The sequence below is a fragment of the Anomaloglossus baeobatrachus genome, chromosome 7 (assembly GCF_048569485.1).
Source record: "Anomaloglossus baeobatrachus isolate aAnoBae1 chromosome 7, aAnoBae1.hap1, whole genome shotgun sequence".
Taxonomy (NCBI): domain Eukaryota; kingdom Metazoa; phylum Chordata; class Amphibia; order Anura; family Aromobatidae; genus Anomaloglossus; species Anomaloglossus baeobatrachus.
Window position 1 is genome coordinate 104,561,724 of NC_134359.1, and position 18,357 is coordinate 104,580,080.

At 41.8% G+C, this 18,357-nt stretch overlaps 1 protein-coding gene across 1 annotated transcript in view; it reads right to left on the minus strand.

Annotated features, from left to right (window-relative positions):
* Window positions 1–15,407: 15,407 nt before the first annotated feature.
* Window positions 15,408–18,357, minus strand: part of CPS1 (carbamoyl-phosphate synthase 1) — a 175,390-nt gene continuing 172,440 nt past the window's right edge. The window contains exon 38 of the mRNA XM_075317540.1: window positions 15,408–16,737. Coding sequence (XP_075173655.1) covers window positions 16,639–16,737 — 99 coding nt within the window. The 3' untranslated portion in view covers window positions 15,408–16,638. The remainder of the gene's footprint in view (window positions 16,738–18,357) is intronic.

The window sequence follows — 18,357 nt, forward strand, 5'->3', positions numbered from 1 at the left end:
GCTGCGTAGATGAGTGTTCTCTGCAGGTAGAATAGAGCTCCACAGCAGCCTGAACCCAAATCGTGGGCATGGGCAGCTGCGTTCTCCCGTGGGAAACACTCACATCTCTGCAGGAAGGCTGACACTGTGTACTAGACGCCATGTCGCTGGATCATGGCCACATAGCCCAACAGTGAGAATATTGTTGCTACAGCTACATTTTGGGGGAAGTAGCTGTGGATTCAAAATGATTAATATACTCCTGAATAAAATCCTTGAGGGGTGCAGATTCCAAAATGGGGTCACTAGGTACCCAAGTCTTAAAAAACGCACCTAAAAAAAACGCATGGAAAACGCATGAAAAATGCATGAAAAACGCATGAAAAACGCATACGTTTTCGATGCGTTGTTTCTCAAAAAGCATTGTTTACAATTCTCCCCTCTGCCAGAGGGTGCGTTTTTTTCCGCGCGGAAAAAAAAGCAACGTGTGCACATACCCTAAGGGTATATATAGTGTTTTCAAGAGGTTATTACATGACCACTGGCTCTTCTCCCATAGACCTCTGAAAAACCACTACATTTGCCCAAAGTGTTAAGGCCCCTTTACACACTGAGACTTTCTAGTGATCCCACCAGCGATCCCGACCTGGCCGGGATAGCTGCAAAATCTCTAAACAGTCGCTGGTGAGCTGTGAAACAGGCAGATCTGGCCAACGACGCAGCAGCGTTTAGAGACTTTCCAGCGATCCCGGACCTGCAGAACGACCTCGCTGGTAGGGAACGCTATAGCACTGTCATTGTAACGGTGTAAATATATAAATATATAATAAAGAGAAAAACGGGTTTTAGCCGTGCTTAAAAACCATTGATGCAGGATTAATGAAGAAGTTTCTTTTTATTTCAGCATCCAACGCGTTTCAGAGACAAGGACCGTCTCCTTCCTCAGGGAAAAAAGAAATCATACACATGTCCACAGCCTAATGCTTTATAAGAGGATACAAACTGCCACGTTGACAGCCATTGAAAAAACGAGAATATTGATGCTTAATAATGCCAATTTTTATTCATACAAAGGTCTGTGCTATTATGACGTTTCGGCCATACAATTTTGGCCTTTATCAAATAAATGTACTGAAAAAACAGAAGAAAAAATACAATATCAAATCTCATAAACATGTACAATCAATTTTACACATAGCGCATAGAACAAAAATATGGCCATTGTCTTTGACATTGAACAAATTGTACAATAAACAAAAAACCGTGATGTACACCTGTGTGAATCATCAATTAGTGATTAATCGATTAAGAGACCCTAGTATTCATAATACATATGTACAAAGCTATTATAATGAAAAATACATACCACAAGAAACGTATATGAGGTTAGACCGGTGAAATTAGGTTCACATATGCTGACCAATGGTACATTAGTGATTAACCTGAAGTAGAAAACAGACTCGTCTTGAGAAAATTATATATACTTCATGTATAGGTGTATGCAGGGGACCATAAGGAAACGTAAAGACTATGTAAGTTACAGAGAATTTGTTGTGAAATTTACCTTTGCTACTGTCTATATGATATGTCACTTGAAGACCCAATGTTCATTAGCAAGCTGTGATATATGGTCCGCTAAATGGCATGAGATACAGGAAGAACGGTAAGAATTAGATTACAACCTCCATCCAGTGAAGGAGGGGGGGGGGGGTTGGGGGGGCCGAGGCACACTACAGATTCAGTTACCATGTTGAGCACAAGGAGTAATGTAGTGTTACCTTAATTATCGTCATTAAACCTCTCAAAGGGGCTCATGCTCATGACGCTGCTGTACTATGGGACCAAGTTCCTTCACATATGAAGAATAAAAGACAAACTGAGAAACATGGAAAAGATGAGACATGTACAGAGGATGGGATTTTCGTCACTCACCACTACGTGTGTCCAGATAAATACAGCTTGTAGTCCTATAAATTTAGTCCTTAGTACACTGTTAGAGACTCCTTAGGGAATGAAGGCCCTGTGTCTATCGCCTCCCTTTGAGAATCTATAAGTTTTATAGAATTATTAAAATGTCATTAGCTTTTCTAAAAGGAGTATTAATAAATCCTTATTAGTTACCTGGGTATGCCAGATGCAGTGGTGGTTCAGTGGGAATTACACTGTCAGTGTTCCTGTAAGCCCCGTGTCTACAGCCCCCCTGTGAGGATCTGTAGGATTAACATAGTTAATAACCATATCACAGTGATCATTCCAAGAAAGATCAAAGAGGGATAGACCCCCTGTCCGTTACCTGAGTACGCAAATGCAGTGGTGATTCCGTGGGGAAGAAAGCTGCGTGGTGACCGGAGGTACCGGCGAAGGTATGGCGGCCGCCATTTAAAGCTATATCACGTGCACAGGAAATCCTGTAAGTGACACGCAGCGCCGTCCGTGGAACGCACTAACGCGCAAGCGCAGGAGGCACCCCGGTCAGGAACGCCCCCCGCGCATGCGCACAGGCGGACCACAGGCGGCGTGACGCCGGACGTGGAACGGGAGCGCGCGCACGAGCGGGTTTACCGCACACGCGCGCGCCCGCGCCCCACACACGGCTGACGCAGGCGCGGGCACGGGTATAGGATCCCCTATACCCGTGCCCTCGCCTGCGTCAGCCATACGCGGGGGTCACGCTCTATTCACTTCCACACGCCGTGTGGGGGGCGCAGGCGCGCGCGCGCGTGCGGTAAACCCGCTCGTGCGCGCGCTCCCGTTCCACCTCCGGTCACCACGCAGCTTTCTTCCCCACGGAATCACCACTGCATTTGCGTGGACTTATTAATAGGACTTATTAATACTCCTTTTAGAAAAGCTAATGACATTTTAATAATTCTATAAAACTTATAGATTCTCAAAGGGAGGCGATAGACACAGGGCCTTCATTCCCTAAGGAGTCTCTAACAGTGTACTAAGGACTAAATTTATAGGACTACAAGCTGTATTTATCTGGACACACGTAGTGGTGAGTGACGAAAATCCCATCCTCTGTACATGTCTCATCTTTTCCATGTTTCTCAGTTTGTCTTTTATTCTTCATATGTGAAGGAACTTGGTCCCATAGTACAGCAGCGTCATGAGCATGAGCCCCTTTGAGAGGTTTAATGACGATAATTAAGGTAACACTACATTACTCCTTGTGCTCAACATGGTAACTGAATCTGTAGTGTGCCTCGGCCCCCCCAACCCCCCCCCCCCCTCCTTCACTGGATGGAGGTTGTAATCTAATTCTTACCGTTCTTCCTGTATCTCATGCCATTTAGCGGACCATATATCACAGCTTGCTAATGAACATTGGGTCTTCAAGTGACATATCATATAGACAGTAGCAAAGGTAAATTTCACAACAAATTCTCTGTAACTTACATAGTCTTTACGTTTCCTTATGGTCCCCTGCATACACCTATGCATGAAGTATATATAATTTTCTCAAGACGAGTCTGTTTTCTACTTCAGGTTGATCACTAATGTACCATTGGTCAGCATATGTGAACCTAATTTCACCGGTCTAACCTCATATACGTTTCTTGTGGTATGTATTTTTTCATTATAATAGCTTTGTACATATGTATTATGAATACTAGGGTCTCTTAATCGATTAATCACTAATTGATGATTCACACAGGTGTACATCACGGTTTTTTGTTTATTGTACAATTTGTTCAATGTCAAAGACAATGGCCATATTTTTGTTCTATGCGCTATGTGTAAAATTGATTGTACATGTTTATGAGATTTGATATTGTATTTTTTCTTCTCTTTTTTCAGTACATTTATTTGATAAAGGCCAAAATTGTATGGCCGAAACGTCATAATAGCACAGACCTTTGTATGAATAAAAATTGGCATTATTAAGCATCAATATTCTCGTTTTTTCAATTCTTTGAGTGCCCGAGCTGACTTTTTGCACTATTGACTTTTTTCTCGGTGGCACCTAACCTATATTTGTGAGCCAGATTCTATTCTATACGTTGACAGCCATGACGTCATCCACCCACCCGGTTGCAGGGCGATGACTCATAGACACGTGGAGACGTACAAAAGAAGAAGAAAGAAAAAGAAGGGGAAAAAAATGGTCACATTTTGATACATTAAAAACATCGCAAGAACGCGAACAAACATCATAAGTTACAATAAAAATGTAAAAAAAATTTTTTTTTTGTGGTTCATTAACGGCATATATGAAAATATAGACATAGTTTGTGAAAGTACGCTGTGCAGAATTGAGGAAGACAATCATTAGTCCTGTCCATTCTTCAATTCTGCACAGCGTACTTTCACATGTGCATTTACCCACCACTCTATATTACTGCACACACAGTTTTTCTCCCACGGTCTGACCCTTTGTTATCTCCGCAGGGTTATACTTGCTCTGTGCGCCTGCGCATTCTTTCATTTTCCCACGGTCTGAACCCGTTTCACCCCGACAACCCTGATACTCGCTCCTTTCCTTCACGCTTGCAATCTCTTTTCATCTTACTTTAGATTCCTCTACACCAGCCCTTCACGGTTCAGATAATTGTTCACCTTTTTCTGCACTTCTAAAATCCTATTTTTACAATCAGACAAGCTCACTATTTTAAATCGGTCATAATATGTCTGCACCAGCACTAATCACGTTTATGTGCCCACACAGATCTCTATATATATTAAATTGTTCCATGGAGCATTATGAAGAATTTTTGCTCATAAATATTGGTCTCTTTAAGTCACAAAATAACATCCCATTCCCATTTCCATCAAGATCATTTGACGGATTTAGAGTAATGGTTTGGTGTTTAACCCCTCTGCACACTAGCACCTTCCTATAAGTTTGCATCTTTCCAATTTCTTTTTATTTCTTTATACCCAAACTATGTCTATATTTTCATATATGCCGGTAATGAACCACAAAAAAATTTTTTTTACATTTTTATTGTAATTTATGATGTTTGTTCGCGTTCTTGCGATGTTTTTAATGTATCAAAATGTGACCATTTTTTTCCCCTTCTTTTTCTTTCTTCTTCTTTTGTACGTCTCCACATGTCTATGAGTCATCGCCCTGCAACCGGGTGGGTGGATGACGTCATGGCTGTCAACATGGCAGTTTGTATCCTCTTATAAAGCATTAGGCTGTGGATATGTGTATAATTTCTTTTTTCCCTGAGGAAGGAGACGGTCCTTGTCTCTGAAACGCGTTGGATGCTGAAATAAAAAGAAACTTCTTCATTAATCCTGCATCAGTGGTTTTTAAGCGCGGCTAAAACCCGTTTTTCTCTTTATTATATATATATTTCCACTATTTTACGGGGCCGCTGCTTAACCCTTTCACGACCGGCCGATTTTTCGCTTTCCGTTTTTTTTTTTCGCCATTCTTTTTCTGAGAGACGTAACTTTTTTATTTTTCAGTCAATATGGTCATGTGAGGGCTCATTTTTTGCGGAACGAGCTGTACTTTTAAATGAAACCATCAGTTTTACCATATTGTGTACTAGAAAATGGCAAAAAAATTCCAAATGCTGAAAAATTGCAAAAAAAGTGCGATAGCACTATGGTTTTTGAGATATTTTATTCACTGTGTTCACTATATGGTAAAACTGATGTGTGGGTGTGATGCCTCAGGTCAGTGCGAGTTCGTAGACACCAAACATGTATAGGTTTACTTTTATATAAGGGGTTAAAAAAAAATCGGAAGTTTGTCCGAAAAAAGTGGCGCACGTTTTACGCCATATTCCGTGACCCGTAGCGTTCTCATTTTTCGGGATCTTAGGCTCAATGACGGCTTATTTTTTGCGTCTCGAGCTGACGTTTTTAACGGTACCATTTTTGCGCAGATGCTACGTTTTGATCGCCTCTTATTGCATTTTGCGCAAAAGTTGTGGCGACAAAAAAACGTCGTTTTGGCGTTTGGAATTTTTTTGCCGCTACGCCGTTTACTGATCAGATTAATTGATTTTATATTTTGATAGATCGGGCGTTTCTGAACGCGGCAATACCAAATGTGTGTATATTTTTTATTTTTTTAACCCTTTAATTTTTAATGGGGCGAATGGGGGGTGATTTGAACTTTTAGGTTTTTTTGTTTTTTTTTAATTTTTTAAAACTTATTTTTTTACTTTTTTTTTTTTTTTTACTAGTCCCCCTAGGGGGCTATTGCGATCAGCATTCCGATCGCTCTGCAGTATCTGCTGATCACAGCTGGAAGGCTGTAAACAGCAGATACGCTGTCTTTCTCTTTTGCTGTGCCCCGGGCACAGCGAAAGTGAAACCAATTCATGTGTAGTACAGGAGTCATCACATGACCCTGTACTACCATGACAACTATCGGGAGTCACGTGATCGCGTCACGTGACTTCCGGTTTCGGCGGTAAGTAAAACTTTACCGCGATTGCGCTTATAATGGCGCTGTCATGTATTGACAGCGCCATTATAAGGGGTTAATCGGCACGAGCAGATAACGATTCTGCTCGTGCCTAGCAGGCACACATCTCAGCTGTGAAAATCAGCTGAGATGTGTGCCGATCGCGGCATGCTGCCGCCGGAGGACCGCGGGCAGTAAGATTATGTCATTTAGGACGTAATTTTACGGCCCGCGGTCGTTAAGGGGTTAAACCACGCTGACACTCACATGCGATTCAAGGAGTTGTGACTGGCACAACCCCATCAGGTGAGTGTACCTATTCCCTTCTTATCATTTCACGTTATATCGGGTAAGACCCTATTGCGCCTTTTGTCTCCCCACCTCTAGCACCTGCAAATTGTAACGGTGTCAAACACACCGATGCATGCTGCACAGTGGGAAACAAAGGACCAAAAAATGGTCCTGAGAGATTTGTAGCGATCAGCGACTTCACAGCGGGGGACAGGTCGCTGATGCGTGTCACACACTGCAATGTCGCTGAGGAGGTCGCTATTACATCACAAAACTGGTGACGTTACAGCGATATCGCTAGCGATGTTGCAGTGTGTAAAGGGGCCTTAAGGGTAAGCATTTCCCTATAAGATGAACATATCAAGAGTTCTGACCTTGCAAGTGATCGATTTCTCAGATCGTCCAGTGCTCTGATCGTTCAGGATCAAACTGGAGGAAAGTCAAAAGCAGAGTGCTGCAAGGCTCTGAGCTGGGCCCAGTGCTGTTTAATATCTTTATAAGTGATCTACATAACAGAATTATTGAGGAACTCATAAAATTTGCAAATGATAGTAAGATAGCAGGAGTAGCCAACACTAGAGACGAGAGAGAGCGTATACAAAAGGATCTAGACACTTTCAACAATGGGCCAAGATGAACACAATGGTGTTTAACAGGGATGAATGCAAAGTCCTACATCTGGGTAAAAGAAATGCAAAAAGCATATATAATATGGGAGGAATAGAACTAGGTGATATCACCGGGGAAAAGGACTTGGGCATAATAGTAGATCCTAGATTCAACATGAGCCAACAGTGCGGAGCTGCAGCTAAAAAGGCGAAAAGAATTCTGGGATGTATCAAGACAATCATTGACTCTAGATCAAGAGAGGTCATTATTCCCCTATACTCTGTCCTGCTCAGACCCCACCAGGAATACTGTGCATAGCTCTAGGAACCCCAATTCAAGAAAGAAATCAATATTTTGGAGCAAGTACAGAGAAGAGCAACCAAGATGGTAGATGGTCTGCAAACCATGTCCTATGAAAACCGGCTAAAAGAACTATGAATGTTTAATTTGCAAAAGTGAAGGCTGAGAGGAGACTTAATAGTGGTCTGCAAATATCTGAATGGAAGTTACAGTGCAGAGGCAACTAGCCTATATTCACTAGAACAAGGAAGTGCAAGAAGAAATGGGATGAAAGTAAAAGGAAATAGATTCAGATTAGACATTCGGAAAAACCATCTTATAGTGAGGGCAGTCAGGGAGTGGAACGGGCTACCACGGGAGGTGGTGAGCTCTTCATCAATGGAAATCTCCAAGTGGAAGCTGGATAAACATATAGCTGTGATGATTTAGGTAAATCTACACTAGTAGGGGGTTGGATCCGATAGCTCTTAAGGTCCCTTCCAACGCTACTATTCTATGATAATCTCACACAAGTAAGAAATTGGAAGAAAGGAGACTTGATGTTCTCTTTTGTATCTTAACCCAAGTGTGATCCACCTTTCCTGAATATTATACTGTATCTTAGAAACTATTGGATTTACCCCCTGAGCAGTGTAAAGGTAGCTGAGTCAAGTAGGTCCTTCATCAGGAAAGCTCTAACATTAGGTAACTGAGCTCTTTGGAATTTTTACCTGTCCTTATTGGATATTGTTGGAAAATCCTGTAGTAGCTTGAACAGTGCATTCTCTATTGCTTCCAGACTTCCAAAGCATCATTCCAGTCTCGTCCATGCAGCCATGAGACCAGCTGCTGGATTATTGATGTGGACAGATCTGAGTCCCTTGTATTGAGGTCCTAGTCACCTGATCAGCAAATCCAGCTCTTCAGCAGGTCACTAGTTACGATTCTAAAGGCAAATTTCCATCCTTCATAGTTCTCAGGTTGGTGGTCAAACCTTGTAAGGCCAGTCTTAGTAAATTCATGGCAAACCATATACCTTTCATAGTCAGATGTGTCAGTTTTCTTTGGTTTTGGAAGACCAATTGCTGGCTGAGTAGTGCAATTCATATGGTCTGTAGCGTCTTGACCTAGAAATGTTGGAAAGTACTGCATGTATTAAGATTCTAGAAGTAGTGGTTTATTTTATAGCTGAATGTTTGTATTATGCACAGTTACAATAGGTAAAAAAGACAATTCTGAACCAGATCTACAAATAAATGATGCAAGCATGATGCTGATATACACTTAAGGCCGCTTTACACGCTGCAATATTGTGACCGATATCGCTAGCGTGCGTACCCGCCCCCATTGGTTGTGCGACACGGACAAATCGCTGACCGTGGCGCACAACATCGCGTGGACCCATCACACTACTTACCTGCCTAGCAACGTCGCTGTGACCGGCGAACCGCCTCCGTTCTAAGGGGGCGGTTCGTTCAGCATCACAGCGACGTCACAGCAGCGTCACTGAACCGCTGCCCAATAGAAGCGGAGGGGCGGAGATGAGCGGGACGTAACATCCTGCCCACCTCCTTCCTTCCTCATTGCGGGCAGACACAGGTAAGGTGAGGTTCCTCACTCCAGCGGTGTCACACATAGCGATGTGTGCTGCCGCAGCAATGAGGAACTACATCGCTAGCTGCAGCAGCGATAATCGAGAATAGGGGGGCATGTCACCGATGAGCAATTTTACACGTTTTTCGACGATTCAAAATCGCTCATAGGTGTCACACGCAACGACATCGCTAAAGTGGCCGGATGTGCGTCACAAATTCCGTGACCCAAACGAGATCGCTTGACCAATGTCGCAGCGTGTAAAGCGGCCTTAACTGGGGAAGAATTTAAGGCTTACTGACATCAGAGCAACTACATGGAAAGAGGGAGGACAAACTTCTAAAAGGCAAACCTTATTGCATAGCAACATAATATAGACAATACAATGACAATAAAATACCATACTGTATGGGACATGACAAGGCATATCAATTTATCTCTAGTTAATGTTGGCTTTCCGAGATTAGCATATCTCACTATTATAATGTGATAACTGTTATTGTGTGAAATCGTAGTTGAGTGCAGTCAACTAGGTGCAACAAAAGTGTGAATGAATATGGCAGCCCTTGACTGAGAGGACCGGACAGTATGCCTGGCAGAATAGTTGGGTGATGGTCGAGTCCAAGGGTTGTAGTTAAAAGAAAAATTATAATGTTTGCAGATGTCTTTCTGTTGCACTATTTGATATGCAGAAAATCCATTCTCAGCAGCATGTGCCTGTTCACTTGTCATTCTTTCAGGAGGTGATGAGCACTCCTCCCATCAGTCTAAGCAGTATAAGGGTTTTATTTTTATTTAGTGCTGGATCCTACCTGTCTTTACAATTGTACGCTTTTGGCCTGGAAGAGATATATCTGTCACGTCGTCTCCCTGTTTTTGGAGATTTGTGACAGGTTTAATGTCTAGAGACTGCATTTAAATGTTTCATTTCATTTGGTTCTGAAATAGTTAATGTCAGTCTTTCTGCAAGCAGCTTTCCTGCAGTTAAGGTCAGCTGGTGCTGCTCTGTAGCCACACCCCCTTGGGTTTAAATAGCTAGGTTTCCCAGCAAGCCTTGCTGATTATACAAAGCCATTTGTATGCTTGCCGCCTTGGTGAAAGGAAATGCTGTGGATTCTCCTGAAGTCATATCCTCTCCATTTCGGTTGTTTTTCCACTGTTTGTCTCACCTACCCTTTTGTTGTATTAATGCTGCAGTGGATCAAGTGTACTTACCCCCCACTCCCTAGCCAGGGCTATAGTAGGGATTTTTTAGGACTTCAGGTATTTCTGCTCAGCGACTTGTGAACCTGTATAGGGTCTGGCTAGGAGTGCAGGGTATAGCACCAGGTAAGGACAGAAGGTGTCTATCTTCCCACTAGTGCCGGGGCCCACCATTGTCATTGTTCCCAATGTGTCCCCTTGTTTGTGGTGTAATGGTGGGATGTTTTTTGTTGTGTGTCAGACATCTGTTGGTCTGAACATGCCCACCACGTGTTAAGCGTGAGAATATCTGACTAAAATTTGTAACGTTCACATGAAAGAAAATTATTCCTTATCAATGCTGATGGAAACACAGCTATTGGCTACATTGTGCCCTAAGTACTTTATTTTTATAAATATATTTTATATGATGATGCAATTTTAAATTCATATATTTAATGTTCTCATGTCTAGACACATACAGTGTGCTGCTGTATTCTTTGGTATGTAGATATTGCAGCCACAACAGCTTGCACATGTTCACATTTGTGCCTTTTTTGCTAGGACTAGGTGCTGGTAAGCTTTGTTCATCTGTAGTATAAAACTGGAGGTAATGGCTGCCTCCATAGTCAGCTGAGCACTCTCCCATCAAGCTAAGGTTGTCTTTAATTATTGTTGTGTTCTACCTAAGTGAAAAGTGAGTCTTGTTGTGTCTGCTGAGCTTTCACCAATTAGCCAATTGGTGTTCTAAGTACTATAATTTAATAAGTGTATCCTATGTCAATGTCCCCCAACTCCAGTCTTCAAGGCCCGATCAAAGATCATGTTTTCAGGATCTCCTTAGTATTGCACAGGCTACAGGCTATTGAATTATCCCTTGTGTAATACTAAGGGCATCCTAAAAACGTAATCTGTTGTTGGGCCTTGAGGACTGGAGTCTGGAACACTGGTCGATGTGACAGTGTGCTGCTGTATTCTTTTGTATGAATATATTGCCGACACAGCAGCTTTTACCTGTTTACATTTGCATCATAGTGTTAAGCTGGTGTCACACACAGCGATAATGACAACGACGTCGCTGCTACGTCACCATTTTCTGTGACGTTGCAGCGACGTCCCGTCGCTGTGTGTGACATCCAGCAACGACCTGGCCCCTGCTGTGAGGTCGCCGGTCGTTGCTGAATGTCCAGCTTCATTTTTTGGTCGTCACTCTCCCGCTGTGACACACACATCGCTGTGTGTGACAGCGAGAGAGCGACGAAATGAAGCGAGCAGGGAGCAGGAGCCGGCGTCTGGCAGCTGCGGTAAGCTGTAACCAGCGTAAACATCGGGTAACCAAGGGAAGACCTTTCCCTGGTTACCCGATATTTACCTTCGTTACCAGCCTCCGCCGCTCTTGCTGCCAGTGCCGGCTCCTGCTCTGTGCACATGTGGCTGCAGTACACAGCGGGTAATTAACCCGATGTATACTGTAGCAAGGAGAGCAAGGAGCCAGCGCTAAGCGCGGCTCCCTGCTCTCTGCACATGTAGCATAGCGACGTTATGATCGCTGCTGCGTCGCTGTGTTTGACAGCTAAGCAGCGATCATAACAGCGACTTACAAGGTCGCTGTTACGTCACAGAAAATGGTGACGTAACAGCGACGTCGTTGTCGCTGTCGCTTAGTGTGAACCCAGCTTTAGGAGGTGCTTGGTATCGGGGCCATTTCCTCAGGGACTGGTGTAGTTGCATGATAAGTGAAGTGGAAAGTCTGAATCAAGCTTGCACCACACTTTCATTGCCATTCTGGTCTTGGATGAAGCTGCCCCAATACTTGGAAATAGTGGCAATCTGCATCAAAAGCAGGGCACCAATTATTTTGTCTATGTACTAGTTATCTATGGCCATTTTGTGAGCTGAGCTAGGGGCTTAGTGTACTTTATTCCAATGTATTATTGTAGAATTTAGAGCAAAAGTGATGCACTGCCTCAGTCGTTAGGCCCCATTTTATATTTATAGTGATGCCATTTGTTGATATGACACTGAATAGGATTTAAATGACGTGTGAAGGTATTCAATAGCATATAGTAGTAATAAATATTCATCTGGTATCAGTATGTTCTTAGCATCTAATATGATATGCAAATTGACTTGCTCTGCTATTCTACTAGACGGTGGCTCATAAGTGTCTGGCTGTGATTTCTACCTTCATAAACCCTGTTGTTACCCCCCTCTGATGAGAGTACAGAAAACCATAGCAATTAATTGTACAGTGAACTTTAGATTAAACCGATGAAACATTTGAGCCTCTCTCCACAGTACAGGTTAAAAAACAAGGCCATTTTTTAGGGGTGAACTGGTTCCAGGTGGCCTAAGCTAAGCTTATCTTCAGCTGTATTTCATGCCCTGCTAGGTTTGTGGAACAAAACCTCTTTGTGTGAGAGCAGGATACGAGCTGGCGACGCTCACATGCAAGTAGCGTACAGCCGAGAAACAAAGCAGGGAAACACAGAACAAGTGATCTGAGTCAATGGCATCCCATTAGCAGCAACGTAATGTCGAGTGTAATTAGGAAGCTTTATCTGGCTGATTGTGTTAGAGCCTGGCACCTGCAGCTGTGGGTATCTGGCACAGTTTGCCGAGCGATAGCACTTTGGGGTGTAATTAGAGAACATTAGCTTTATTCAGAGCTTGGATTGTCCCTGGTATAATATCAGCTTCCATTATCAGAGAGGACTACTGCGCAGTTCAAGGGCCGACAGCAGCTGCTTGGAGCTCGAAACAAGGATCTCATCCTCTCTCATTTGGTGTTCGGAAAGAGTCTCATAACATGTTTTGGGAGGCTCATTATTTCAGCAATACTATTTTTTGTTTCTCGAATGGGGCCTTACTGATACTTCTGTGAATACCCACTACAGAAATATCTAAATGTATACAATAAGTAAATTGTACTATATACAGCACATAGTACGTTTCTGAGGTTCTGATAAAAATAAACTTAGTAACAAAGGAAAAAGTTGAAAAACAACTATTTTTGAAGTAAACAGAAATCATCAATTCACCAGGTGTTCAAAAAGTTCAGACAAGTGAGTGGCTCCGGAAGAATCATTATTCAGAAATCTTCAAAGCTAATGCAACAAGACATCTCAAATGTGCATTGGATCCTAATGAATCAGAACCTTTTTCTGTTGGCATCTGCTTTTAAGTAGCTTTGCTATATGAATGCTAGCAGAAAGATAAAACTGGAGAAACTGCAAACTTAGGCAGAGACAGGAGCTTAGCAATAAAGGGGAAGAGGCAGCGATCATTACTAAACTCTGATGCCTAAGGAGGCCCAAAGATTCCTTGATCACATAAGAAACACCAGTAGTATAAATTGTATAATTTGTATATGGTGGGTAAGGATTCAATTAGACGTTTTACATTGGTCCTAGAGGCGGAGCTATGCTGAGATACGTGGTCGTCTGTTGCCAAAAAAATTGTATTTTAGAAAGTTTTTAAACATAAAAACTGTATCTAAAGTAACATTTCAATGTTAAAACAGACCTAAGACATGGAGGACCATAACAGAGTTGGTCCTAGGAACATTAGAGTAACATTATTTACCAAGACCAGGGCTTAAAAACAAAACAGTTTAAATATCAGAATATTAGAGGTCCAGTGCTTAATATCTAATAGTTCGCAGAAAAGGAAGAAAAATTGTGGTGTGCAGTGCGCTGCTGAACAAGTGGGGTTCATATATTCAGCCCCTGGCAGCACCTACTAACCCTGAGGTCATCTGAAACGAGGTCATCCAGGTCTGTGTCTTACCACTTGGTGAGGAGTCACCGTTCTTTCTTCTGTGTACGCTCGGCCGGCATTTCACTGCCATGCCTGTGCTACAGACTGCAGGACGCTCCCCCACAGCCCTGGTCACCGGCCGATCCACAAGCAGCACCTTCTATTCCCCAGGTGAAGGCAGCTACCTCCTTCCACAGAGAGTATCCATCACCTACTGATACAAGCACTTAACAGTGTTGTGCCGACTGCGCAACACTTCCAGGTGAGTGCATTACACCCCTAAATCTTCTCTCTGATTCCTCAGGAGTTTACACAGGAGCACCCCTCTTTTGTTTTTTCTTTAATATCAAATAGTGAACCCATGGAAAATGCTGATTTAAAAAGTGTAAAGAAAAAAAGTTTTGGCACACTCACAATGCTACTGATACAAAAAAAGATTAAGGTTCTTGGAATGGACAGTGTGATGGTCTCATTTTAGAAAGATACAGCAAAGGAGTTCTGGGACTTCTTCAAGATTAATACCAAAAATGTGGTCAAGTTAAAATCCATATTACAAAAAGAATTCTCAAGGTTTGTGTTTTGAGCCTCTGAACCAAGTTCTTAAAATCAAAGTTGTGAAACAGACAGTTTCTTGGTGAGCAGAGGTCACAACACCTATTACTGATAATTAACCCTAAACTCCGCTCAGAACTGGCATGGTACTGCAATATATGCAAGATTGCCAAATCTTTGCTAAGTTCTGGTGTAAAGTGTAAATTAGATACTTTGATATATGTATAAGTATGTGTAATGTGATAATTATCAACTTCTAAAGGCCCCTTTACACACTGAGACTTTCTAGTGATCCCACCAGCGATCCCGACCTGGCCGGGATCGCTGGAAAGTCTCTGGTGAGCTGTCAAACAGGCAAACCTGGCCAATGATGCAGCAGCGATACGGACCTGCAGAATGACCTAGCTGGTCGTTGGGGACGTGTCAAAGCAGCTATTTGAAAGGGAAGTCGCTAACAAAGTCGTTGTAACGGTGTCCATATTCATGAGATCTGTATCTCCCTGTCCCTACCACTAATTGGAAGCTTTCTGTCTATGCACAGTGATCACAGAATGTTGCCGATCAGTGGTGTGGGCAGGGTTATAGAGGGCTCAGCATTAAAGAACTGGTATATCTGCAGCAGATAATACCGTGATGTCATCAAAGCTCTTATATATAGATTGTTGAGGATGAGCCCTATAGGAAAAATAGTTTAAATATGGACTGATAGATAGAGAGATAGATAGAGGTATAGATAGATAAGCTTCATTTAAAAAAATCACACAAGACTTGTTGAAAAAGACTTGGTGGCTTTATTTGTTATTTGGGTTATTAGGATCCTCCATCATTTTCCATTTGTATCTTTATAGCAGTCATACTTTTAGCGTTTGTCTCCAATATATGCAATGGCTCACATCAGAATGGCAATATTTCCAGTTCAGTACATTATATACGGTTTCTACTTTTACTGTATGTGATCTTTATAATAAAGACTCCAGACTAGGGAATCAGTTACTGGTTATCACCAGTCACATTTTTGCATCTACTTAGAATTTACTATTCTTATGGTTTTTGGACTTAGATATTCCCCGTAGGTCAAGTTGTATAGTTTCATTTCTAGGGTTTGCCTATTTACCAATATCCTACACTGGACAGATTTGGGCCAGCAATGCTTCGTCAATCATAGATGTCATTTTAGATGTTCACCTTTCAGCTTGAGATTTTTAGATTTAGATTTTCATGATGGGATTTGGTTCATTTTAGGCAAAGCATGAGAAGCTTTATACTGAGAGCACCATAAGTAAAGTAGTTGGTTGTAGGGAAGTTAGATCTATTTTTTACCTCTTTTTTGTTCTTGATATCGAAGATGTTAAGTTATTTTTGTCCCTAATAATAGATTTAGGTTATAACTTCCTAAACCAATAATCTAGCCAGAAAACAAATCGATAATTAAAATATGTAAATAAATACATATTATCAATATACTGGAATACCGGTGGTTAATTAATGGTTGCATGATTTCTAATCATGTATAATATTCAGTTTGGATATGTAATTTATTACCCCTCTCATGTTTTTATGCGTGTGAAATGGATATCTGTCGGTTATTTTGCCTGTTTTCTGGTTATCAAGAGATATTATTTTAATTATTGATTTTTTTTGGTGATTAGATTGTGGGGTCAGCATGTGATTTAGAGTTTTTTATGATAATTTATGTCTTCAACTTTGATAGCCCAGGTTGGTTTATGTTGGTTTAATGTGATAATTGCATATAGTATGTGATGGCCATAGATATGTTTTTTACGTTTTTACATTTCATGGTGGCATAGAAAATGTAGAGGTGATTCTAACCTGTAATTCATGCTGTATACGAAGATTTGCAGATTTCACATGTTGAAAACCACAAAGACATAACCAAATTGACATTTGCCTTCTTCTAATAAAGTAAAATACAATTGAAAGTAAACAAATGATCAAAAAAAAGACTTCATTCAGCGGATGGTCCCATCGGTCGGAAAAGCATTTTCAGAATAGGCGTCTTAGGTGGACCTGGCACCTCCAAATTGTCTGTAGTGGAAAAGACTCTTAGCATCCAGGTCTCCAGAATATTTCATAGCTTCAGCAAACATTTTGACCACCTAGAAAATATATGCAAAGTTCATGTCAACAAATTACCAGGACAGAAAAATATAATTTACAGGTTTGTAATCTTGACAGAATTCTGAAGGTGCGATTTGGCTGACCTGACCCCATTTATTTGCTGCTTGTGAGTTGTCAGCGTCACAGTAACTTATACTGATTACATTTTACTCGCATATAAGAGAGAACATTTTACGCAGTCTCCATTATGTGAGAAATGGATGGTTGATGCAAACGAAGTCTAAGGACGTAAATGTTCAAATTGAATGTGAGCGAGGAGCGGGTGTCGTGGAGAACCAGTTTACCTTTCTAGAGCTGTCCACATTGTAACGCTGTTACATAACAGACAAGCCATAGAAAAATCATATACACTAAAAGCAAAGGTATATTCATTTAAATTAGAAGTAGCTATTCAAAAATTATTTGGCCCTGCATAAGATTTTATCTACCTGGAGGTTGTAATTAAAAGGAATTTTTCAAGTGGTCTATGCAGTCTGATCTGTGAACAGCAGAGTACAAAGGAGGAGGATATGAGCAGAAAAATAGGTTTGTGGGAAAAGATTCAGTATAACTTATAATTTATTCATTGAAATACCTGGTGTCTTGACTGTCTATGAGTCTAATAGGTGGTCCTACTAGTGATTGACAACTATCTCTGCATAGGGAAGGGAGTCTGTGAATCACTGAATAGAAACACCTACTGGACTCATATGCATACATACACCAGGGAGTTCTATCAATAAAGTTCAAGATTTAGTGAACATTTTCACACAAAAATGTATGATTTGCATGCTTTAGCATTTCAGAGTGCAGCTATCTTTTTTTGTCATTTTATGCCATGTTCAGTTATGCACCAGTTCACATTGCAAATTTGGAAGTGACGTCAGTCTTTTTGACTAAATTATGGATGGGGTCATGCCTTCTGACTGTGCACCCTTCCCCCTAATAGCCACAGGTGACTCTATTCTTTACAGCAGGCCCCTTCTTGCCCATACACTTGGAGGTTTTTAACCCAGAGAGAGGCTTCAGTTCAGTGTAGGTTCCCAGTAATATGAGATCCCCTTGACATGACTACTGGGAAGATATAGAAATGGGCATTTTTGTATGCTAAGTATCTCATTTTTTTCTTAGATTTCCTCTACCAGTAATGCATGTGTAATTTTTTACACTCATGGATTTCATGCTTTAGCATTTCCGAGTGCAGCTGTCTTTTTTTGTCATTATATGTCAGCACCTTCTGCTCTATAATACTATACATGCTGCCTGCACATCAGACACCATTTTCGCCATGGCTGGTTCTCTTTCAGTATGATGTATACAGAAATTCTACCTAAAGCGGGCTTTACACGCTGCGACATCGCTAATGCGGAGTCGTTGGGGTCACGGAATTTGTGACGCACATCCGGCCGCATTAGCGATGTTGCTGCGTGTGACACCGATAAGCGATTTTGCATCGTTGCAAAAACGTGCAAAATCGCTAATCGGCGACATGGGGGTCCATTCTTAAAAATCGTTACTGCAGCAGTAACGAAGTTGTTCCTCGTTCCTGCGGCAGCACACATCGCTGCGTGTGACGCCGCAGGAACGAGGAAGCTCCCCTTACCTGCCTCCCGGCCGCT